The 26,182-nt window shown below is 39.4% G+C and overlaps 1 protein-coding gene across 1 annotated transcript in view; it reads right to left on the bottom strand.

The window, feature by feature from the left end:
• The window catches only part of ankhb (ANKH inorganic pyrophosphate transport regulator b), a 130,826-nt gene that overhangs the window by 53,293 nt on the left and 51,351 nt on the right, over positions 1–26,182 (bottom strand). Inside the window, exons 2-6 of the mRNA XM_073024329.1 lie at positions 20,938–21,154; positions 15,098–15,216; positions 7,012–7,095; positions 4,203–4,373; positions 1,706–1,840 (exon numbers count right to left, since the gene is read on the bottom strand). Of these exons, the coding sequence (XP_072880430.1) occupies positions 1,706–1,840; positions 4,203–4,373; positions 7,012–7,095; positions 15,098–15,216; positions 20,938–21,154 (726 nt within the window). The remainder of the gene's footprint in view (positions 1–1,705; positions 1,841–4,202; positions 4,374–7,011; positions 7,096–15,097; positions 15,217–20,937; positions 21,155–26,182) is intronic.

The following is a 26,182-nucleotide window of genomic DNA, read 5'->3' as shown; positions in this document are numbered from 1 at the left end:
TGGGGAGACTGGATAGGCTGGGTTTGTTTTCTTTGGAGTGGTGGAGAAGACAGGAAGCTCAATTGCAGTATATAAAATTGTGAGGCACATAAAAACATGGATAGTAAGGAACCTTTCCTCATAAGGTATCTAAAACCAGAGGGCAACACACACACAAAATGCCGGAGGAACTCAGCTGGCCAGGCAGCATCTATGGAGAAAAAGTATAGTTGAACTTTCAGGCCAGGACCCTTAGACTCCAACAGTTCCAGAAACACATTTGAGATGGAATACAGAAGTGAAATAAATAGTTTCCTGGTCGATCCAGAAGATGTTGACTATGGGAGCGATGTACACAGTTGCCATCTTGACCATTAGAATGATGTCAATATATTGTGAACATGAAGCTCTTTCGGAGTTTGCTTTCTGTCACTTGGGACCATGCACAGGGAGGCTCCAAATTGGCACAGAGGGTCTCAGCCCGAAATGTCACCTATACTCTGGCCTGCTGAGTTCCTCCAGCATTTTGTGTGCATTGCTTGGATTTTCAGCATCTGCAGAATTTCTCTTGTTTGTGATAAAACCAGAGGGCATAGATTTAAGGGAAGTTATAAAAGGTTTGGAGCGAATTTGAGGGAAAGGGTGATCTGGAACAAATTGTCTGATAAAGTTCTGGAGGCAGAGACTCTTACATCAAAGAAATATATGGACAAACTCTTAAACTGCTAAGACATAGAAGGCTATTCACCAAGTACTCATAAAAGGGATTACGTGCATATCTAATCCCATTTATGAGTATTTAGTGGGTAGCTAAGACAGATGATAATCAGTATGAACATAGATTGCTGAAGGACCCATTTCTGAGCGGTATAAATTTAATTAACAATTGCAAGAGAGTAACAGCAAGATGTCTACTAAATACTAAAACAATTCAATTAACTGGCTTTTATTATAAGTGATCACTCTGTCATTTAAAATTTTAATCACATGTACGAATAGAACAATGACAATGTTAAGTCTGCTTACAGGGGATACATGTGTCATGAATGATTGAGTAATCTTTGTATAGAGAATAATGGATCGAAGAGCTGTTCATCATTTATGGCACAATGACAACATGTACAAGTGACATCACATTAAGAATTAAAGAATTTCACTTTGCTTACTCAAGTATAAAGTGATCTATTTACTGCTTTCTCTGCAAAGATGGTCATTATTCAAGTGAACATTCCTATGAAACATTTTGGTTGCAAATGAAAATCAAAGCTTCTTTTTATTAATGCTTTATTTAAAGTATTGAATTATTATTAATCAATAATTTATCAAATACCTTTTAAAAACAGAAATCAAAGTAACATAATTACAATAACGTAAAATGGATTGCGATTTCATTTAAGAGCAGCAGCACAAAATACAGGGCTCTATGGTGCACTTCCATATATCAAGGAACCACAGTGGTGGGAGTGGTAGAGGTGAAGATGAGGGGGTGCTTGGTATAAATGTATCCAATCTTTCATTTGGATATTGTCCCTGTAAATCTGATTTCTGAACTTACTTTGTATAAATTATTAGTCAGAGCATGAAGGGTTATGGTGAGAAGGCACGAGATTGGGGCTGAGGGGGAAATGGCTCAGCCATTAATGAAATGGCAGAGCAGACTCAATAGGCCAAAAGGCCTAATTCTGCTCCTATATCTTATAGTCCTAATGCACTAAAATAAACTCACCTCTGTGGCTGTTCGACTTCCTCCCAGATCACGAGACACAAACAAATTGACTATGGGTCTGCTGATTCGCTGAGTAGCTAGTATCAAGGCCAAAGGCCACCAAAAAGCCAGCATCTTCTTTATTGTAGCCTCACCCTACAGAAAGAAAAAGTTCAGATCTAATGCAGAAGGATATCAAACAGAAGTGACTCTATGTCCATTTTCTGCTACTCTGGACCCAAAACTATCCTTTTTAATCAATTATTTCTCATGATCCCTTCTGAGCCTTTCACATCCTCTCACATTATAATTCCATCTTTCATTTTTCTTTTAGTGCGTGCATTGTAATGCCTATATTTTGCTTCATAAAACACATTTGAAAATGTTTCTCTGAACAACATGCAATGGACTAATGAGAGTAAAGACTATCTCCAAAGTTTTGCAAACTGAGACAAGTTAATTGGTAATCATACACTGAAGAATTCTCTAGGACAGGCCAACCATAATACAATGAAATCGTAAAAGGAAGGCTGAGGTTTGAGAATGATATTCTCAGTTCCAGAAATTTATAAGCTTACAGCCTGATTACACAGTTTGGAGAAGATGACCAAGTTAGAAAATAAGATTAAAACAAATGATTGTATGTAATTAAAGAAATGTAACTATCCCATTATTTTCAAATATTAATTTCAATATGAAATAAAAAAAATACCTGCAAGGAATTTGTTCCTTTTCTGATTTACCAAAGAGATTTAGAATAGTGTTAGATGAAAAAATGGCAGCTAACTTTGAAAAGAATAACAAGAATGAAAGATTTTAGAAACCAAAAGACAGTCAAAAAGGGAAATAAGATTTTTGAAAGCACAGAGCAATAAATAGACCCACGACAACTCATTAAAAAATTAGACATCAGACTCTGAGAGATGGCAATAATTATAGTGAGGAATAAGAAAATGGCTGCAATGTTAAACAACCATTTTATACAGTATGTCTTCAAAGTAAACATTAGAAATATTAGGAAATACTAAGGAATCAATGATATAAAAGGAAGTGAAAAACTTAAAGCAATTAAAGCAGTCTTGACGAAGGGTCTCGGCCCGAAATGTTGACTGCTCATTTCAACGGATGCTGCCCGACCTGCTGAGTTCATCCAGCTTTTGTACGTGTTGATTTGACCACAGCATCTGCAGTGTACTTTGTGTTTAAAGCAATTACTGTTGGCATTTAAGAGCACTGTAGATATCGGTGCAATTAAAAGCAAATAAATGCTATAGATCTCCTGCTACTATAAGAGAAAGTAACAGAGATAATGGCAATTGTGGTAGTGATTTTGAACTTCTTTGTATATAGATCATTCTTATTTGAATGAGTAAAATGAGCAAAAGTGAGGGATGCATTGTCCACAATCTGATGTCCATAGTAATGTGCTGAAATGCATTATTCAAGAAATACTTACAGGACTCTTGAAAAGTTATGCATACAAAGGGGCTGAATCAACTTATTTTTATCAAAGGGAAACCCCATTGGGTAAATTTGATAGTTCTCAGAATGTGGATGAAGGGCAAATAGAAACATAACATCCTTGAATTTTTGAAAAAGGTCTTGATAGGTGACACATGAAATGTTGTTAAATCATGGAGGGGACTACTAGGGAAGTGGTAATAATTTAGTTTGAATAAAGGACTTGTTAATTATCAGACAGTAGGAGAATAATTAGGTCACCAGACTTGTTAAGTTGTTCATTACTAAATTGTTGGACTGAAGATGACAAAAGGGTTGAAATTCATTCTAGGTCTGGTGCCAAGTATATAATATGATGGCAGCTTTGTCTTGTAGTCCACTTATAAGGCAAGTAGGGAAGTGACTTGCTTCCCATAACTCTTGGTCTTAATGTCCAGATTTCACCCCTGTGGATCCATGAAACATCTTAGCATGATTTTAAGACACTGAATAAATACAAAGTATTACTTTAAAAACTAAGATATTTAACAGACCGAGTATTTTGCCCAGTCCTAAAATGGCCATGAGCCTTGAATAACTGTTGTGAACTGATATTCTCATACTTTTAGCAAGCCAATATAATGTTGGAGCTAGTCCCTAAGCACTCTGAATGCATCAACTGAGAAGCTACATACCCAGAATGAATTTGACCAAGTGTTTCACCAAGACTTGCTGACTTAAGCTGTGCTGCATAGATGAGGTAGTGTGTGTTGGCTTGACTCTAAGCCATGGGAACTGAGCCATGTCTGACAAAAACTAGCAGCTGATAATGCTGATGCACCTAATGAGCAAAACGGAGAAGTTATACCACATATTGTAAAACAAGTGAAAAATGGGTGTGTTAAAATATGAAAAAAATGGTCAAATTCCAATTGTGTGCATCCTTTAAGTCTAATTAGAGACCCAATGTTCTCATACTAGCTTTTTTAATACCTACTGCTACTTATCCTGTGACTCCTTTGACCTTAAACTGTTCAAAATCTTTCCCTTTTGCTAGCTCAGTGACCTTAATATTTACCCCCATTTCAGGTCCACTTCTTTCAGGAATGATATCATGCACATTCTTATAGTATCCAAGGCCCACCATGGTAAAACGAACCATCACTCCCATGTACAAGGCCAGAATTGGAATCAGGAGGGGCTCTGTACATTCCAAATGACTGTGAAGCAAAATGGATACAAATACAATCTGGAAAAAGAGGTAAATTTGATTAGCCACAACCTGTTTATAATTTGCTTATAATAAATCATTATACAGATTTCAGTTACTGGACCATCAAGTGAAACACAAAAAAGAAATTTAGAATTGTTTTTGTAAAAACAATTGTAAGAAATAGTTAAGATCCTCACCACCCAGGCCATGCTCCTATCTTACTGTTGTAATCAGGTAGAAGGTACAGGTGCCTCAGGACCTGCACCACAAGGTCCAAGAACAGTTACAACCCTCAACCATCAGGCTCTTGAACAAAAGGGGATAACTACACTCATTCTATTTCTGGTGATCCAACAACCGATGGTCTTACTTTAAGGACTCTTTATCTTGTTATTTCATGCTCTCGCTACTTATTGCTATTTATTTAAATTTGCACTCGCACAGTTTATTGTTCACTGATCCTGTTTACAGTTACTGTACCATAGATTTGCTAAGTATACCCGCAGGAAAAAGAATCTCAGGGTTGTATGTAGTGACATGTATGTACTCTGATAATAAATCTCCCTTTGAACTTTAAAAGGGCAGTTAAATTTGCAAAACAAAAAGCTGAGGAGATGTCTGGTATCAATACTACAATTCTATAAATGAAACTGGATGCCAAATATATTTGGTCAGTGATAAATATATTACTATCAAAAACTGCACAGAAACAATAAACATTAATAAGTAGGAAAATGAGGAAGACCAGAGTTACTGGTTATCTCATCATTTACTATGTTCAAGGTATCAACAGACTAGTAAAAAGAATGGAAGTGGTATCACCATCTTGACCACATAGAGCTTATATCAACACTTTGCAAGTTTGCACATTCAGAGGGCTACCAAGGTCACACCCAGAGAGCACTTCATTCACTTTGGTGACTTTTCGACAATGGAATGGACAAGGTTTAACTTGCACTACTAAAGGGAAAAGTAATGCAGAACAAATGAAGATTTCAGGGAAAATTTAATATCAGCTGAAGGATGCTTGAAAGTAAATCTGGACTGTTAGATGTGCTAAATCAGTGGGATGAGGGTACAGAGGGCCATTGGCTATAGATTTAATGCAGGTCAGGAAGTACTTGGTTGTAACAAGGATAATCATAGACTCATGCAGCTATCGGCAACGATGTTGGAGGTTACAACACTGGACTCGTGAAAAGGTACATTTTGTAATAGGAAGAGCATAAACTTGATCTTCTGGTGAGACAAAACAGATGGATTCTCCCCCAAATTGCTAGAAATGAATCAGATTCAGATAATTTTATATCTTAATAAACAGTGTTGGCAGCTCTTATCCAAATAATTTGTTACATCTGAATTTGACATTTTTAAAGAAATAGCTCAACAACCAATTGTGAGCAACACACACAATTTCACCAACTGCGAAATGCCTCTCTATACTAATTCCAAGTTCTCTATTTTTCTGCTACAGTATTTGTCATAGTATTTAAATAAAAACTATTAGTAAGTTTTTAAAGTCTGGATGATGAAGAGGTTCAGAAGCTTACATTAAAATATTTATCACGTAATAGCAATTATTTAGACCATAAGACAATAAGACAATAAGACATTAGGAGCAGAATTAAACCTTTCAGCCCACAGAGTCTGCTCCACCTTTTCAACATGACTGATTTATCATCCCTCTCAACCCCATTCATCTGTTTTCTCCTTGTCACCTCCCTGCCAACCCTTACTAATCAAGAACCTATCAACTTCCACTTAAAATATATCCAATGACTTTGCCTCCACAGCCATCTACGGCAATGAATTCCACAGATTCTCCATCCTATGGCTAAAGAAATTTCTCTTCACCTTTTCATCTAAACAGGTGCCCTTCTATTCTGTGGCTGGTCTAGACTCCCCCATAACAGGAAACATCCTCTCCACATCCATTCTATCTAGACTTTCCAATATTCAATAGGCAATTAATTGATCATAACATTGGCTAGACTCAAATATTGAAACAATAATCTGCAGGATGGATATCAGGTAAACTTTTCACATGAACGATCTCCTTAAAACCAACACTCCTGTATAACTGAGATATATTTCCATTCTATTGTTTCTGGTCATCTACAACTAGCGCACATCCTCTCCCACATTTCTGCTGTGCTGGTGTGGCATGGTGGTGTGGTGGTTAGCAGAATGCGTTACAGTCACAGTGACATCGTTTCAATTCCCACCTCTGTAAGGAGATTATACGTTCTCCCCATGACTGTGTGGGTTTCCACCAGGTGGCCAGTTTTCCTTCCCCAGACCAAAGATTTACCGGTTGGTAGGTTAATTGGTCATTCTGAATCATCCCGTGATTAGGTTAGGATTAAACTGGGGATTGCTGAGTGGCATGGCTGAAGGTGGGGGGGTGGGGGGGGGAGAAGGGTGGGTAGATGGATGAACAGATAAACTAATGTAACTGAATTCACAGAATAAATTTTTGGAGCACGATTTTTCAGGTTACTTTAATTCAGTAAAATATTGCTGAAACAATTGCATTTTTATTTAACTCAGGACCTTATAAAATAATCGTAAGAAAATATAATAACATATTGAATACTCAGCAGTAAATTTTACAGTTTAAAATTTTGTACCTTCTTCTGTTCCCCACCATTATCAAGGGTACAAACTAACTTACCTGAGCAATAACATCTGAGACAGAGGCACAGCCCACCAGTAAACTGTATTTGTGCTTCAACAGAATGCCAGCATGGGTCCATGCCTAAACAAAACAAAAACCATGAAACTGCATTCACTCATTTTGCTGTTCTCTTACTGCTCATGCACCTGTCATAGGAACTCAGTCTAACAGTGTTGGTGAGTCTCCCTGTGCGGACGCCAGTTCTAGTTCTTCTAAAGAGCAGCTCAACCACTTTCAACAGGCCTCTCATCATGCATTAATCAACCTTGAATTACACATTGGGATTAGGATCAATCCAGAGGTTACTGCCCTACGTTTTTCACTTTTAGATCAACTCCTCAAAATCTGGCCACAGAATTTTCTTGCTGAGGTTTGGATCAACACAGATCTGGACTTCTGGCTTTTCTCCTTTACTGTGTCATCCTGCTGAGTCTTGGTGTGTTCCTCCTCATTGCTGTGGGAAACTGTGTTGAATTGCTGTTCTGTGTCTCTTCCACGAAGGGGCTGTTCAAACTGAATTATCTTGTTAGTTGTGTACCCTGGGCTCGTAGTTTTCTAAATTATTGGCATTCTAGAGTCCGAGAATTCTTCATGCTTTAAGCATTCAAGTGGCTGTGACATCTACTGAACTTGATATCAAATACACACAGAGAGCTGTTGATGAACTGTCATTTACACTGGCCAGGGAATCTCAAAGCCACAGGCTTTCAGGGTGGGCTAACACGACCTCAATTATACCTCTCTACCTAGGTATGGAGCCAGTGTTCGAGGATCCTTAAGTGAATCGACAGACAGGGGTCAGGGAGAGTCCTCACTTTGTCACCGTTCGCTGATATGTTTCTCCGCTATCTTCCCTCCTGCACCTGCTGAAAGATTGCTGGTAGAAGCTGAGCCCTGAGTAGCGGGGTTCTGAAGCACAAGGAATTAGCTATAAAATCGGAATCACGGCAAAGATCAACCATCTGTGCCTGGGATGTTCTGGGCATCAGAACTATGCTGACCTTTACTTCTCCAGCAAACTCCCCCAGGGAAGGTGTTACAGAAGTGCCATCAGCAGATGGCAGATCTCTATCAACACTGACTGAAAATCTTAGCTTTTGAATAATTTATTGGAGGAAGATTTAAGCCTAGCACACTCCTCCTGGACAGGATGTGCAAACTTGACACCTTCCTCTCATTATCCCCACCCCTTCCCCTACACCAACCACTAACACAGAGCCCCCTCCCACTCCTTTCACGGTTTATGCCTGCACTACACACCTAACAGATCTACAGAGATACACTCACGATAAAAAACGATTAATAACTGGAGAAACAACATCTGCATTCGTTGGAAATCGTATCAGCTTCCAGGGAAGGCCTCTGAATGACTCCTCCACAAACTAGTCAATTATTTCTTCAAGCAATGCAAATGCTGTGAATGATGGTGTAGTTAAAAACATGTTCCTAGAAAAGGCTCACTTTGTTTCCCTAACCAAATATGATGCAAAGAGGGTGTGGGGTGATGAAGGGGCATCTTTCATAAGGAACTAACGTGGGTGATGATGTGCTTAGCAAATTACCACTATGAAAGCACTATGAATGCTGTTTAAAGCGTGTGTAGGGGCAACACAGTGCTGGGTTGGTTATTCACAGCTTCAGAGAGATAGTTTTGATAATGATCCCGGGTTCTGACTGTATATAGTCTGTACATTCTCCTGTGACCATAAAAGTTTCCTCTGGCTGTTTCAATTTCCTCCCACATTCCCTATGACCCTAAGTCATAGGAACAGAATTAGGCCATTTGGCCCATTGAGTCCGCTTCACCATTCTAACATAGCTGTTTGTTATCTCTCAACCTCATTTTCCTTTGACACTTTTGCTAATCAAGAACCTATGAACATCTGCCTCAAAAATACCCAATGATGTGGCTTCCACAGCCATTTGAGGCAATGAATTCCACAGATTCACCACCATCTAACTAAAGAAATTCCTCATCTCTGTTATAAAGGGATGTCCTTCTATTCTGACGCTCTGCCCCATGGTCCTAGACTCCCCCACTATCGGATACATCCTCTCCACATTCACTCAATCTAGGCCTTTCAATATTTAATAGGTTTCAATGAGATTCCCCCCCTTATTCTTCTAAACTCGAGTGAGTAGAGGCCCAGATTCATCAAAAGCTCCTCGTATGTTAACTTTTTCATTCCCAGGATCATTCTCGTGAACCTCCGTTGGACCCTCTCCAATGCCAGCACATCTTTTCACAGATAAGGGGCCTAGAACTGCTCACAATACTCCAAATGCACTCTGACCGATGCCTTATAAAGCCTTAGCATTACATCCTTGCTTTTATATTCTAGCTCTCGTGAAATAAATGATAACACTGCATTTACCTTCCTCACCACCGACACAACCTATAAGTTAGTCTTCAGGGAATCTCGCACAAGGACTGCCAAGGCCTTTGCACCTCAGATTTCTGAATTCCATCCATGTTCAGAAAATAGTAAATGCCTTTATTCCTTCTCCCAAAGTTCATGACCTTACACTTCCTTACATCACATTCTATCTGTCACTATTTAACTATTCTCCCAATCAGTCTAAGTCCTTCTACATTTCCCCTCTCTTTCTTCTAAACTCTAGCAAGAACAGGCCCGAAGCCATCAAATTATCCTTGATTGAGTGTTGTGTAATGAATCAGATTTAATTAGGGAGCCTCACATAAAGGAACCCTGAGGAGGCAATGATCACAATACGATAGAGTTCATCCTGCAGTTTGAGATGGAGAAGATAAAGTGGGGCAAAAAGAATTACAGAGGCATGAGAGAGAAGCTGGCTAAATTTGATTAGAAGGGGACACTATCAGGTAGGATGGCAGAACAGCAATGGTGTGAGTTTCTAGGGGCAATTCAGAAGGCACAGGACAGATACATCCCAAAGATAAAGAAATATTCTAAAGGGAAGATGAGACAACCACGGCTGACAAGGGAAGTCAAAGACAGCAGACAAGGAACAGAAGGAGCATATAATATAGCAAAAATGGCAGATGCAGTTAAGTATTTTCCTTCAGTCTTCAATGGCAGCATGCCAGAAATTTGAGTGTCGGGGCAGAAGTGAGCATAGCCACCATTACTAAAGTGAAGGTGCGTGGAAAGCAGAAAGGTCTGACGGTAGATAAATCACATGGACCAAACAGGTTAAACCCAGGGTTCTGGAGGAGGCAGCTGAAGAGATTGTGGAGGCATTAGTAACGATCTTTCAAGAATCACTAGATTCTGAAATGGTTCTGGAGGACTGGAAAATTACAAATGTCACTCCACTCTTTAAGAAGGGGTGGAGAAAGAAGAAAGGATATTTTAGACCAGTTCGCCTGATATCAGTGGCTGAGAAGATGTTGGAGCCCATTATTAAGGATGAGGTTTTGGGGTACTTGGAGACACATGATAAAGTCAGCTTGGTTTCCTTAAGGGGAAAACTTGCCTGAAAAATCTAAAGGAATTCTTTGAGGAAATAAGAAGCAGGGTCGACAAAGGATAGTCAGTGGATTTGTTTACTTGAATTTTCAGTAGGCCTTTGACAAGGTGCTGCATATGAGTCTACTTAACAAAATAAGGAAACATATCAGCATGGATAGGAGGATTTGCTGACTGGCAAGAGTCAAAAAGTGGGAATAAAGGGTGTCTGCATTGTTTGGCTGTCGGCTATTAGTGGTGTTCTTTAGGGGTCACTATTGGAACCGCTTCTTCTCACATTATATGGCGATGATTTGTATAATTGAGTTGATGGCTTTGTGACCAGGTTTGCAGATGACAAAGATAGGTGGAGGACAGGTAGCATTGTGCAAGCAGGGAGTCTACAGAAGGACTTAAGACAGTTTGGAAGAATGAACAAAGAAATGGCAGATGGAACATAGTGTAGGAAAGTGTATGGTCATGCACTTTGATAGAAGGAATAAAGGCGTAAAGGCTATTTTATAAACTGGGGGAAAATTCAAAATTCAGAGTTCTGAAAGGGCTTGGGAATCCTTGTACAGGATTCCCTAAATGTTACCTTCCAGGTTGAGAGAGTGGTAAGGAAGGTAAATGCAGTGTGAGCAATCATTTTGAGAGGACTAGAATATAAGCACAAGGACGTAATGCTGAGGATTTATTAGGCATTGGTCAGGCCACACTTGGAGTACTGTGAGTGGTTTTGATCCATTATCTAAGAAGAAATGTGCTAGCATTGGAGAGGGTCCAGAAAAGGTTCATGATAATGATTCCAGGAATTAAAAGGTTAATGAATGAGGAGCATTTGAGGGCTCTGGGCCTATATTCACTGGTTTAGAAGAATGAGATGGGAGCTCATTGAAACCTAGTGAATACTGAAAGGCCCAGTTAGAGTGAATATGGAGACTACGTTTCCTATAGTGGATGAATCTAGGGCCAGAGGACGCAGCCTCATAAAAGAGGGACACCTATTTAGAACAAAGATGAGGAGGTATTTCTTCAGCGAGGTGGTGGTGAATCTGGGGAATTTATTGCTACAGATAATTGTGGAGGCAAAGTGACTGAGTATACTTAAAGTGGAGGTTGATATGTTCTTGATTAGTCAGGGTGTCAGAGGCTAATGGGGAGCAGGCAGGAGAATGGGTTGCGATTGATATTAAATTAGCAAAGACAGAATGGTGGAGCAGACCCCTTGGGCCAAATAGCCTAACTTTGCAATGTCTTGTGGTCAAATGCTTTAAATAATATGACCATCTCTAACTCTGGTATTTAGGTTTAAACTCTCCTACAAATTTGTTCATGGCATTTAAATGAATATCACACATTCCTTCTCTGCTTTGAGCAAGCAATAGCAATATATTTCAAATGTCAAGCTAAAATGCAAATTTCACCAAGCACTGGATAAGGACAACTGCTCATTTATCTTCTCCGAGGTTTAATTAGAGGGGGATGGTTCCCCCAGTTATAATCTTTCCTTTGTACCTCTATCGTGATCTACTAGAACTAATGGAGCACGAGGCATTCTGTCCATCCAGGAACAAGTACACCCTGTTATTGCTGATAGCTTCAAATTGTATTTTAATGCACGTAAGCCAATACAAACTGAAGGAATTAATACCTTAGAAAGATGGACAGATATACAGATGAATAACTGCTTGGAATGCTACCAGAAGTATAAAAATGTGCATCTCCAACAATCAGTCTCAGGATGTTGCTGTAAAAATACAAGTGATGCATAACCCAAGCTTTCATTTTCAAAAGCAAAATAATAAACGCAGCAGAATCTTGGGATTGGAATATTAACAATTAAATCTAATCTGTCAGTGTGACGTCAAATATACCTCAATGAAATATTTAATACTGCGTGCAGTAGATGGTCACTGGAAGGAGCTGCATTAAAAATGATTAAGAGTCAAATGTCCTTACCACCGTTAGAAACCTGTCCAGCAGGCTAGCTGGGGACTTTGTATTGCAGCCAGTGTGAACCTACCTCTGAACTGGGGTCACTTTTACCAGTTAAACAGCACAATTTACACTCACTGTGCACAAGCATCTTATAGCACTTGGCAATAATATAATAAGCATGATTTTATTTTTACTTAGAGCCTTTCCTCCTTAGAGCAGACATTTTCTGAATTAATACTGCCATGGTGTTCTTAGTTACCTGTTATCAGCCAGTTAAATTAATAAGCTATCCTGCAAATGCAGCACTGTTCAAATATACTTTGAATAGATGAATCTATATTACCTTGACTCATGAAAATGTTCAAACACTTACTGGTTATTTGATATCAACAGATGGAGTTTATGACAAAGCTTCCTGAATAAACATAGCTAAAACATTATCAGTGGTGGGATAATGCAAACGTGCAGATTGCCTATTAATGAAAGTTTGAAGCAGTGTCAGGAGGAAATTTTTTGCAAATTGCAAAAATGGTGTTTTTCTTAAACCAGCTTGTATAATGAGGTTCCTTTAAAATGTCAAAACTGGCATTGAAAACAACTCTCTTTTAAGTCAAACCCAGATACTTTTGACTATGCATCTAACACAGTTAAGATAAAAACCAGTAGTGATGCAACGGAAGAACTCAATACGTTGAAGGGGATGAGCTGTGAACTTTCGTTTCAACGTTTCAGTGTTATTTAACTTTCCCTATTGTCACAAAAAACCCCACAAGATTCCCTTCAACTTAATGTTTGTTGACATTTGCAAAATAAAGATTGGAAAAATAAAAGAAAATTAATGAATAAGAGATGACCTCATGGCACAATCTAAATACCAAACTGACACAGAGAAAGAATCAAGCCTCTAGAAGTGGTATGTGGATGCACTAACTTGCATTTTAGACTGGCTACCTTGCCAACAGGGAGATTAAGAGATTTAGGGATACAGCATGTAACAGGACCTTCCAGCCCAAGCAGCCCACACCACTCATGTGACCAATTAACTTACTAACACTTACACCTCTGGAATGTGGGTAGAAACCAGAGCACCTGGAGGAAAACCAGTCACAGGGAGAATGTACTGATTTCTTACAGACAGTGATGTAATTGAACCCAGGTTGCTAGTTCTGTAATAGCATCATGGTCACCACCTCTGGCTGTTGTGATTTAAAGAACAGGAATGTGCCCTACTCTGGACCAGATGCTCCTCTTTGGAATGAGAGGAAACAACTTTATTTTTTCAAAACAAAAGTAACTTTCTTCAATCTGCTGATTAGGTCACAGGCATCTAAATGAGGCACATCCTGTGCAAGTTACACCTTGTGCTGTTGTTTATCTTGGGCGAGGGGTCCTTAAATGTTGGTTAGGTTCCTCATCAATACATGCAAGTTAATTAATATCACACACAACAACATATCGCCAATCATAAAGCAGCAGTGTGTTTGTTTTATAAAGTACCACAAAATCAGTCTTGTGTTTCCTCAATTTCTGTGTTAAAAAAGAACCACTCTGAACCATGTCCCATAGAAAGATACAGAAACAAAATGGGTGTCAGTTGAGAAAGTTGGAAATGGAAGAGAAAGAGAAGTGCACAAAAGGAAATAAAAACAAAAGCATTAACGAATACAAAAGAATTCGTACAAGCGAGCTGCAACATGTTAGAAGCCATGTCTAAAAATATTAATACACAGGAGTGATTTTCTTTTAGCTGTAATAAACCAACTTAACTTGAGAAAGTTTTCTGCTTTTTCCTAACAAGTCAATGCAACAAACCCTGGTCTTCACTATAATTCACTTGAGTAGTTTGATAGTCATAGTATTATAATAGTTGAGATCAAGAATAATTTAAGACTTCATTATTAAATGGGAAGCATATTTCATTAAATGAACAATAACTCAGTAATTGTACATTGTATTCCAGTGGAACATGTAATGTGTGTTTTAATAATTAGTGCCAACCTTACAGCACAAATAACTGACTAATGTCTTCAATGAACTAAAGAAACTGTGGGCCATTGCTAATGACCTTGTATTTTGTGACAAAGTTTTAAATAGAAAAAATTAGGATACTTAGAAATGAATAATAATGTAAACATTATCACTTCCCACTGCATAGAGGTTTTCTTTCATATTACGACCTATACCAAACCATAAATATTTATTATATGAATTTATGCCCAACATTTAGTTAAACAATGTTTTTAGACCTAGTCTGTAAAATGATACAGTATATTATCAAAGTGTAATTAGCAATGTTTTACAAGCACTGACAGACAAAATATATTTTATTACTTTTTTTTCCCTGGCAATCCAAAAAACAAGGAATCTACGACCTTTGAAGACCGCCATTTCTACAAAGGAAGCAGTGGACAATTTGATCCCTCAGAGCTGCTTCACCATTGACGATCAGAACTGATCACCTCCATAACACTTTCTTTCTCAAACTCCACATCCTTTGATTCCCTTAATATCTAAAATACATCTATCGGTTTCTTGCTTGAACCTCCAAAGCTCATTCCAAACATTTATTTACCCATTGGGTCAAGAAATTTCTCCACATCTCTATTCAGAATGGCCAATCCCCGATTTTAAAAATCACGGTCAGACAACTGCTGTAAAAATAGAAGTCAATGAAACACAGTTGTTTGTTTAAAAGTTAAATGTCTCATTACCAATGAATCCAGCATTGGGAAAGCAGCCAAGTAGAGGAAAGCCTTTCTTGTTTTACTTCCCACAGAATCATCCACGTGATGTAATTTGTTGATGATATAATATCCCAGATCGGTGTGTGCTAAAAATAGAACAGATGAAATAAAGGGCAAAATTATCACATGTAATTTACAAGTTCTGGGGTCATTCACTTTACTTCTCTTTTATAAGTATTTCGGCAGCAAAGTCTATCAATTAAATTAACTGCCTTAACATATATCAGCCTATTTTGGCCCTTTTTCATCGCTAAACTATCATGTGCATGTTGCTACCTAATATCCACCACCAAATAAAGCTAAAAACATTCAATTGAATCATAACACTATAAGACAAAAGGCCATTCAGCCCATCGAGTCTGCCTGCCATTTCATCATTGCTGATCCATTTTCCTCTCAACCCCATTCTCTTGCCTTCTCTCCATAACCCTTCATGCCCTGACTAATCAGCAGCCAGCCTACCAACCTCTGCCTTCAATGCACCCAATGACCTGCCCTCCACAGCTGCCTGTGGCATCAAATTCACCAGATTCATAGATTAATTGAATACTGAAGCAATCATCTTTGATCCAATCATAAAATTCTGTTCTGTATCAGTTCCATACTTATTTGAGACAAAGTCTTGAAATAACTTAGGTATTTTGCAGTTTTGTTTATATTTGACTTTGCAATGAGCTCCAGAACATATATTTAGGTATTTTGCATCTATGGTATTGGCCAATTCTTCCTTTGTCTTAATTTGTTTGCCAGTGGAACTCATGCCCGCCTTTGTGACTTCTATGCTTGAACATCTAGCACACTCCTTGGAAATTTCCTGTGTTCTCTACTCTGTAAAACCATTGTCCTAAATTCCATGGCTCTCTTCCGAAACTGCATTGCCCTATTTACCCTGTAGTTGATGGCTGAATACTGACATTTTAAGTTCTGGCTTAGTAAAAACTTAGTCTTAAAATTCATAGTCAAAAAGCACAGAAACAGGCCACTTAGCCCATTTATGTCCATACTGATCCATCTACAACAATCCTACACACCAGCATTGTGACCATTGTCTTCTGAACTGCACTGAAATATGCCTTTCGATTTTGTGTCCCTATGTTCTATGTTTTCACTCACTTTTTTTGTTGAAGTTTGCACGTTTTTTTTTGCCCGGAGGAGGGTTTTTTAATGATCCTGATAAAGGATCAGAGAATGGGAAGGAGTCAGGATGCCGAGGGAAAGAGAGGAAAAAGGAGCAAGGAACACAGACAATAACGACATTTTATTAACTAATTAGTGAAAATGCTTAAATTAGTTAAAAATTCATGTAGTAAAACAACAGATTGCAGATGTTTCACTATGAAGAAGGGGAAAAAATAACTCTTGATGAAATGGTTAAGTGCTAGTGGCAGTATAAAAATGTGGTAATGTCTTTCATTAAATAGAGGAAAGTCCTGTTTCCATGGTGTATTGCTCTGTGACTCTGAGTCATCTATGACTCTCTAGAAACTAAAGCTGTGCTGTACTCCAGGTTCAAGCATATCAGCATCTTTAAAGCCGCACCAAAATCTATTTGTTGGTATACTCCGCATACCATGCAGTAAAGGCCAACATTCCAGCAGTTCTACCAGTTACCTGCTGTACCTTTGTGCTAACTTATGGTGCTTCATGGTTTATAGTCATAATATTTTATAGTTTCACTCCACTTAAACAATAACTTACTGGATAACTTCCTATTTCCCCATAGTATTAGATAGATAGATAGATAGATAGATACTTTATTCATCCCCATGGGGAAATTCAACTTTTTTCCAATGTCCCATACACTTGTTGTAGCAAAACTAATTACATACAATACTTAACTCAGTAAAAAATATGATATGCATCTAAATCACTATCTCAAAAAGCATTAATAATAGCTTTTAAAAAGTTCTTAAGTCCTGGCGGTTGAATTGTAAAGCCTAATGGCATTGGGGAGTATTATTCATCTATCAAGTTTGCATCCACTTAAAGGATGGTCTCTATGTCCTCTTCACAACATACTGACCTACCTTTTAAGTACCATCAGCAAATCTGGCCATGGAGATTAGTCCCCTCATGAATGTCCTTGATATAGATTATAAATAGCTCAGACTTTAGCATTGATCCCTATGGCATTCTATTAGTTACCAACTCAAACATGCACCATTTATCCAGACTGTGTTTCCTCACGTATCACTCTAACTCCTCATATATCACCACAACTCCTTGTGCTCTTATGCAATTAGAAATGAAGTCAAGAATGCCAAAAGGTGAAGAAATACAAATGGCTGATCAAAGGTAAAGGGTGATAGCTATGCCTTGGGCTCAACTAGAAGGGGCCGTCTCTGAATAATTGAAAAGCAGGATATTCATTGTGCCTTGACTTAACCATTGCACTGTGAAATTACTCACAGTACTTATCTTTAATTTTTATTGCACCACAAGCAATTAACTCTTAGGTCAAAGTTGCTTTTTCCCTTCTTTACAGCGAAAGATCTGCACTTTGTTCTTTGTTATATGAATTTAAATAGTGGAATGTGAGAAAACTTGATTAGAAAATGTTTGTAATAAGTGAATGAGTTTTTCTAAAGAGCAAAGAATCAAGAAAGATACAAGAACGTGGCTTGGACATGTTCGAAGGGTGGAAATACCTACAATGCTTTTATTGACTCTGTGATTAGATGTGAAGAATAAGAAGCGAGGACCAAAATAGTTCAAGATAGACAACACCATGAGTGACTTTTAGTTTATTTACTTATTTTTGTTTTATTGAGACACAGTACGGACCAGGCCCTTCGAACCACTCGCTCCAGCAATCCCTCAGATTAATCTTAGCCAGGACCAACTAACTGACAAACCCATATGTCTTTGGACTGTGGGAGGAAACCAGAGCACCCAGAGGAAACCCATGTGGTGACAGGAAGAACATACAAACTCCTTACAGGACTATGGCGGGAATTGAACCCAGGTCACTGGTACTGTCGTGGTTAGCACGCAGCTACTGTCACAAACAGGGAGACAGGAACGAAAGCTGCAAACTGGTTCAAACCCAACAACAGTTTAGTGAAGTAACTTATTCCCGCTGTCCGGGGAGGTGAGAACAGGAGTTTAATGGTAAAAGCGGTGGTAACAGTGATGATTTTTCTTGCATGACTACACATGTCAGTTCTCCTAAAGAGTGGTGACATGCTTTTGAGTTTTGATATATGATCTAACTACTTGTACTGGATTAAACCAACAATCTATTTGGAGTAGTGGCAGGTCACAACATCATATGAACTCGTGTATAGAGCACAGCCCACAAAAGGTGTAAAGCAAACAATTGAACAATTATTTAAACTCAGGAAAAAATAACAATTTATGTCCTAATGTAATTTAGCAAGCCAATATGGGCACGGTGTAAATCTGAAAGAATAATAGTCTGTTATTTTGAGTTAGCAGTCAATATTTGCAGTCTTCTTTCAGCATTTCAACGTTAGACCCCAGACTTATGCAATGTGCAAGAGAAAAGATGTTGAGAGATGTACACAAAAAGAGCAAGAGAGAGGGAAAATTGATATCTAATGCAGCTGTTTACTGTTTAAACACGATGGCGTAGAATAAAACTATGTCTGTCATGACCCTCCAAGTGCACACCTCGAACTTCGGTGGACAGAAAAGCTCTACAATGCATAGTCAAAACACATTACGGGAACCAGCCTGTGTGCCATCAAGGAAAAACAAACAGAAAGGTGCCAGTAACGTCACGAAGGATCCCTGCTCACAGTCTGTTTGTCCCACTCCCATCAGGGAGGAGGCTACGCAGCGTCCACACCAGGACCACCAGCCTCAAAAACAGTTACTTACTCCAAGCAGTAAGGTTGATCGACACCTCCACCCACCAAACCACGCCACCACACCACCCAGCACCACCACATTATCCCTTCCTGTCAGAGTCACCTCAAGTACAGGCACTCCTGTGCCTAGCATCACTTTATGGGCATAAAATCAATCTATGTATACGAGTTCTCTTATGTATTTATTTTTACTGTTTTTTATTATTGTGTTCTTTATCTTGTGTTTTTTTTGGTGCTGCAATCGGCCTTGACCCGCCCTGTGAAGCTGGATCCTGGACTTTCTGTCAGATCGCCAGCAGGTTGTAGGAATGTACTCTCTCACCTCCAACCCTCTCACTGGCAATACAGGAGCCCTTCAGGGCTGTGTATCGAGTCCCCTCCTTTACTCTCTATATATCCATGACTGTATCACCACCCACAGCTCCAATCTGCTAATTAAATTTGCTGACGACACTACATTGATTGGTCTTATCTCAAAGAATAACGAGGTGGCCTACAGGGAAGAAGTCATCTCTCTGACACAGTGGTGTCAAGAAAACAACCTCTCCCTCAATGTCGCAGAAACAAAGGAGCTGGTTGTGGATTACAGGAGGAATGGAGACAGGCTAAACCTATTGACCTCAATGGATCTGGGGATGAGAGGGTAAACAGCTTCACGTTCCTCGACATCCACATCACCGAGGACCTTATGTGGTCTGTACACACCAGCTGTGTGGTGAAAAAGACAAACAGCACCTCTTTCACCTCAGACAGTTGAGGAAGTTTGGTATGGGCCTCCAAATCCTAAGAACTTGCTACAAAGGCACAACTGAGAGCATCCTGACCGGCTGCATCACTGCCTGGTATGGGAACTGTATCTCTCTTAATCGCAGGACTCTGCAGAGAGTGGTGCGGACAACCCAGCACATCTGTAGTTGTGAACTTCCCATGATTCAGGACATTTACAAGGACAGGTGTGTAAAAAGGGCCCGTAGGATCATTGGGGACCCAAGTCATCCCAACCACAATCTATTCCAGCTGCTACCATCCAGGAAGCAGTACCGCAGCATAAATGCCAGGACCAACAGTCTCCTGGACAGCTTCTTCCACCAGGCCATCACTCACGCTGACTTGAGTGTACTCTATATTACATTGACTGTTCTATTTATTATAAATGACTATGATTGCACATTCAAATGGAGGTGTAACATAAAGATTTTTACTCCTCATGTATGTGAAGGATGTAAGAAATAAAGTCAATTCAATTCAACCTGGAGCAACAATTATTTAATTCTCCTTTACACTTGTGTATTGGAAATGACATTAAGCAAACTTGAGTAATTCAACTGCACTATCTCCTCCTCTCTCCGTGCCTTCCCCCACCCCAAACCTTGACCAGCTCTACTAGCGCACTATATAATGAAATCTGATACTTCATTCTGTGATGTACTAATGAAGAATGCTAAATTTTGAAGGCACAAATCCCCTTCTCATTGGAAAAAGTCCTCAGTCCTGAAGTATGTTAATAGGGTTAGGAAATAGAAAGGAAGCTGAACTATAGAGGTGAAAAGTGCATCTCAATTTATCAAGTCACATTCCACTTTCAGGATAAACCAAAATCCCTGATAAATGTTTCTCCTCATTGCCTCGAGGAAGTTACAAGTAGAATGAATTTAACAGTAATAGTATTTACAGCAATAAACCTGCTACCCAAGGCTTAGACATCTCAATTTTACATTTTTCATGACAACAAACCTTTAATTACATTTTAATTTTTATATGCTCTGTTTACTCAGAATGAAGTTCTAGGAAATAACATTAGCATCATCTGTTTTAAAACACATTTCTATCCTTGGATCGAAAGATCAAAAGCTGAGAAATTTGCTACACAGTGGTGTACCAGTGCATTAAAGCTTAAACAACTGATAATTATCTGCCAAATGATTGGCTGACATGCACCTAATTCTTGCCACAGCAGTTAAGAGAAAGGATTACCTATTAGAATGTGAAAGATGGCGGCCACAGTACCAGCTATGACCATGCAGAGGACAGCCTTGATCCTATCCCGTCTACTGTGAACAAATACCAGGCCCACGTTCTTAAAGTCACTCATTGGTCCAGTGAAGAACTTCATCAGGGAGTAGGCTAGCCCATAGCTGGCAAGCATCTCGATGGCATCCTCCTTTACAGCTGCTATACCCCTATTTAATGCCTATTCAGAAATGACAGGAGATGGGAAAATAATCAATAGAAAGTTCGTAAAAGTGCATTTTAAAATATACATTCAGTGGATTGCAGCATTTTTAAAATGAACAATGGAGGAAATATAGCATTGACCTGCTGTGTTAGTGGATGAAATAGATCCACAGAATACATAGTAGGATAAAGACTTCAGTTAAGTTCATGTTTCCTTGTGAACCCAATACTTATATCCCAAACTGCACAAGAATCAGCTCTAAAATGTGCTTAAACTAACCGGGGTTTCAACAATGGAGAATTTGAATGACAACATAGAATTCTTATTGGCTTCCGAGAGTATTTGAGTTAGTATCTTCTGAAACCAAAGCATGCTTTGAGTGGCTGAGCTACACAGCCCACCAGAAAAAAAAGACAATTCCAAAGATTCATCAACATTTCAGTTAAGAAATTTATCCTCACTTGGTATACTTCATACTTTGAGATCCTTGGTTCTGGGCGTCACAACCAGGGAATCATCATTCCAGTATCCAGCCTAACAAACGAATTAAGGTTTCTTTAAAAAAATTTTATCACCTCTCATTCTTCCCGACTTTGTAGAACAGAGAATTACCCTACCCATTCTGTCACTGTATGACATATGATAAGCATAGATTCCTGGAAATGACTCTTCCAAGTAGATACTTAACAGCTATCTTTCAGTTTCCTTGTGTCAACTTCTATCTCCAAGGTCACTAACTTCCTCCACACTCCACCCATCTGTCTGGTAACCTGATCTGACAACTTTTTAACCACAAAAGCCCACTCCTGAATCAAAAGTCTATCACATTACATATCTGGAGAAGAAGGATGCTTATGCGAGAATACTGTTCTTGGACTACAGTTCAGCATTCAACACCATAGTTCCAACCAGGGTTGACAAGAAGCTCCGAGACCTCGTCCTTGATCCTGCCTTGTGCAGCTGGATCCTAGACTTCCTGTCAGATCATCAGCAGGTTGTAAGAGTGGGCTCTCTCACCTCCAAACCTCTGACTCTATACAGGAGCTCAGCAGGGCTGCATACTGAGACCCTCCTTTACTCCCTGTATACCCACGACTGTATCGCCACCCATAGCTCCAATCGGCTAATTAAATTTGCCGACGACACTACATTGATTGGCCTCATCTCAAACAATAACAAGGTGACCTACAGGGAAGAAGTCATCTCTCTGACACAATGGTGTCAAGAAAACAACCTCTCCTCGATATCGTAAAAACAAAGGAGCTGATTGTGGATTACAGGAGGAATGGATATGGGCTAACCCCTATTGACATCAATGGATCTGGAGTTGACAGGGTAAGCAGCTTCCTCTGCATCCACATCACCGATGACCTCACGTGGTCTGTACACACCAGTTGTGTGGTGAAAAAGGCACAGCAGCGCCTTTCACCTCAGACGGTTGAGAAGTTTGGTATGGGCCCCCAAATCCTAAGAACTTTCTATAAGGGCATAATTGAGAGCATCCTGACTGGCTGCATCACTGCCTGGTATGGGAACTGTACCTCCCTCAATCACAGGACTCGACAGAGAGTGGTGCAGACAGCCCAGCTCATCCATTGTTATGAGCTTCCAATGATTCAGGACATTTACAAGGACAGGTGTGTAAACAGGGCCCTGTCCCAACCACAATCTATTCCAGCTGCTACCATCCGGGAAGTGGTACCGCAGCATACATTTCAGGACCAACAGGCTCTGGGACAGCTTCTCCACCAGGCTGAAGGACTCACACTGGTATGAGTGTACTCAATATTACATTGACTGTTCTATTTATTATAAATGATCATAAATTACTATGATTGCATTTGGCACATTTAGATGGAGACGTACCATGAAGATTTTTATTCCTCATGTATGTGAAGGATGTAAGAAATAAAGTCAATTCAAGTTCAATTCATTCTTCAGAATATCAGTGGTGCCTTCCAAACTATTGATTGAATTCATTCCATCCCTCTTGCCCCCCCACCCCAAAACAACTACCCCAATTTGCACTATCCACTACCCCAATTTGCAACATCTGGGCGCCACCCTGATCCTTCCACCGATCGACTTATCCTGATCCTGATGGTTGAGGGTAAAAACTGTTCCTGAACTTGGTGGTGGGAGTACTGAGACTCGTGGATCTTCTTCCTGATAGCAGCAGCAAGAAAATGGCATGCCTTAGATTGTGGGGGTCCTTGTTGATGGATCCTGTTTTTCTGAGACAACATTCCACGTACATGTGCTCAATGGGGGGAGGAGGGTTTTACCCGTGATGGACTGGGCTCTATCCACTACAGTTTATAGGATTTTCCATTCAAGGACATTGGTGTTTCCATACGAGGCTGTCATACAACTAGTCATTAATCTATACAATTTAGTAAAAGTTTGTCCAGGTACAGAATATTAGCCTTTCTGGATATTATAAAGATATCTTCCTGTTATCTCTTCATCCCATTGTTTTCTCCACATTTTTAGATTTCATTTTTAATTTCTCCTTTACTGTAAGTTATTTGAATGTCCACCTCTGCTTATCTAGTTGCCGTCTCTGCTAATTTACCCACTTGCTCATTCCCTCTGATACCAACATGTGCCGGAATCCACATGAAACACAGACAGAATCCCATCATTTTAAGTCTAAATAAGGTTTGTATTATCTCACATATAATGTCTGGTCTTGCCTCTGAATTTAAATCTTTTAGTCTCCTGATTTTGAGCTTGCATTTTGTCTCCTTTCAAATAATTTAGGAACTAGCCCTGGTGCTTCACACAGCCTTGGAGGCACCCCATGGAAAGGCACTGTAGCACTCACTGCCCTATTACTATACGCTGTCCTTTCTGCTTTTCCTTCAAAGTTCATGCGTAACCTGTTTTTCTTTCTTTCCTTTTACCAGCATTTTTGGTGATATCATGTGCAATGATGTGCCAGTACATGATTGGACAGAGCACTGAGCATGCACAGGATTGCTAGCATGTTCCAGCACGTGGCTGGGTTAAGATATGTTTGTTTATTACTGTAAATAAAAGTTCTATAATTCTTCCAGAATATGATTCTTCACTGTTAACCCGCAGTATGTTTAAACAGAAGTAACATAGCAAGCATGGATCTCAAAGCTGTTTAGTGGGATGATCTTTTTGTAGGTTTGTCCAATATGCTAACGATAAAAATTGTTCTGCTCAGTTCCAGAGGTGTCTCTCTCAACTTCACCTGCATTTCTGCCACTGGGGTTGTCCTTATTGCCCCACTGATTATCCTTAATGCTTGACTTTGAATTATATCCAGTTTCCTGAGCATACTGTATATTGCTGATCTATATATCATACTTCCATAGTTCAGTTTTGATCTGATTAATCCTATATATATTGCTTTCAAGGATTTCCTATCGGCTCCCCGTTCCTTTCCTATTAAATCCCTCAGAACATTAGCACTTTCTTACTTTTGATTATTTCTTTAATATGTGCTGACCATGTGAGTCTTTTATCAAGCCAAATTCCCAAAAATTAGGTAAAATTTGGTTACCTAATTCTACACCGTAAACATTTAGTTTTAAGTGTTCTTCTATCCTCTTCCTAATGAAAAACGTTATTTTGGATTTCTTTGCTGAAAATCTGAATACCCTAATTTCCACCTTCTTGAAGTTTCTGTATTATAAATTCCACATTCCCACCTCTTTTCCACATAGCTCCATCATCTGCAAAAGTGATACTCTGATGCTATTTATATTAGAAAACATATAATTTTTCATTATAGCAAGTAACTCTGAGGGATTTCACTTCCCACAATTTGTTTACTTGACATAGATTTCCCTACTCGCATCATGATAGATCTACCAATTAAAAATTGTTTTATCCAGTTTAGCATTTGACCTCTAATTCTCAATTTATATAATTTGATGATCAAACCTTCCTTCCACGCCACATCTTATGTTTTTTTTCTACATCAGAAAAGACTGCTACTATGCTTTCTCTGTTCCCTTCTCCCCTCACGTTCTCGACATCAAGCACGATCCACGGTTCCTCTTCCCCTCCTAAATCCACTTTGATATTTAAAAATACCTCATCTTGTAATACATCAATCACTAATTAACCGTATTTTCCATGGCTTTACATGAATGCAATTGGTCCACAACTTGCTGGATTGTTAGGATCCAGCAGTCAATGGAGTGCAAATACTTGAATACTGGGACCAAACTGGGACACCTGGAAACCCTTGGCAGAGACAGGTGCCCAGCAATGACAAGTGGCTGCAGAGGTAAATCTGTCAATGAGCCAGAAGGGAAGCAGTGAGAAACGGTAGCACAGAACTCCCAACGCCAGGAGGAAAACCTTATCAGGGTAGGCACACTTTAAAGAGACTTCACAGCTCTAGAAATGGCATCTGCAGCATAGTGTAGAAAAACACATTCAGCTGCTAGGCTGTGATAAAGTAACACACCTTCTGTTTGAAGGCTCACCTCTAGAGTTTTGGTGTACAATATTTTCTCCTTGTGTGCTGTACCAACCTCTTAACAACATCCTCTCACTCAATGTCACCAAGACCAAGGAGCTAATTATTGACTTCAGGAGGAGGAAACTGGAGGCCCATGCGTTAGTCCTCAGAGGGCCAGTAACTCTAAATTCCTCAGAGAGTATATTGACTGGTTTCATCATGGCCTGATATGGAAACCCAATGCCCTTGAATGGAAAAGCCTATGAAAAGTAGTGGATACAGTCCAATCCCTCCCCACTACTAAGCACATCTACACAGAACTCTGTCACAGGAAATCAGCATTCATCATTCAGGACCCCCCACCACACAGGCCATGTGCTCTTCTCACTGCCGCTTTAAGGAAGAAGGTACTGCAGCCTCAATATCAACACCAGCAGGAACAATTATTACCACTCAACCATCAAGCTCTTGAACTAGTGGGGAATTTCACTGAACTTTACTTGCCCCATCACTGAACTGTTCCCACAACCTAAGGATGCACTTTCAGGACTCTTCATCTCATTTTCTCAATATTTATTGCTTGCTTGTTTGTTTGTTTG

This window comes from Hemitrygon akajei, chromosome 20, assembly GCF_048418815.1.
Source record: "Hemitrygon akajei chromosome 20, sHemAka1.3, whole genome shotgun sequence".
NCBI classification, from domain to species: Eukaryota; Metazoa; Chordata; class Chondrichthyes; order Myliobatiformes; family Dasyatidae; genus Hemitrygon; species Hemitrygon akajei.
This window is presented reverse-complemented; position numbering and strand designations above follow the sequence as displayed.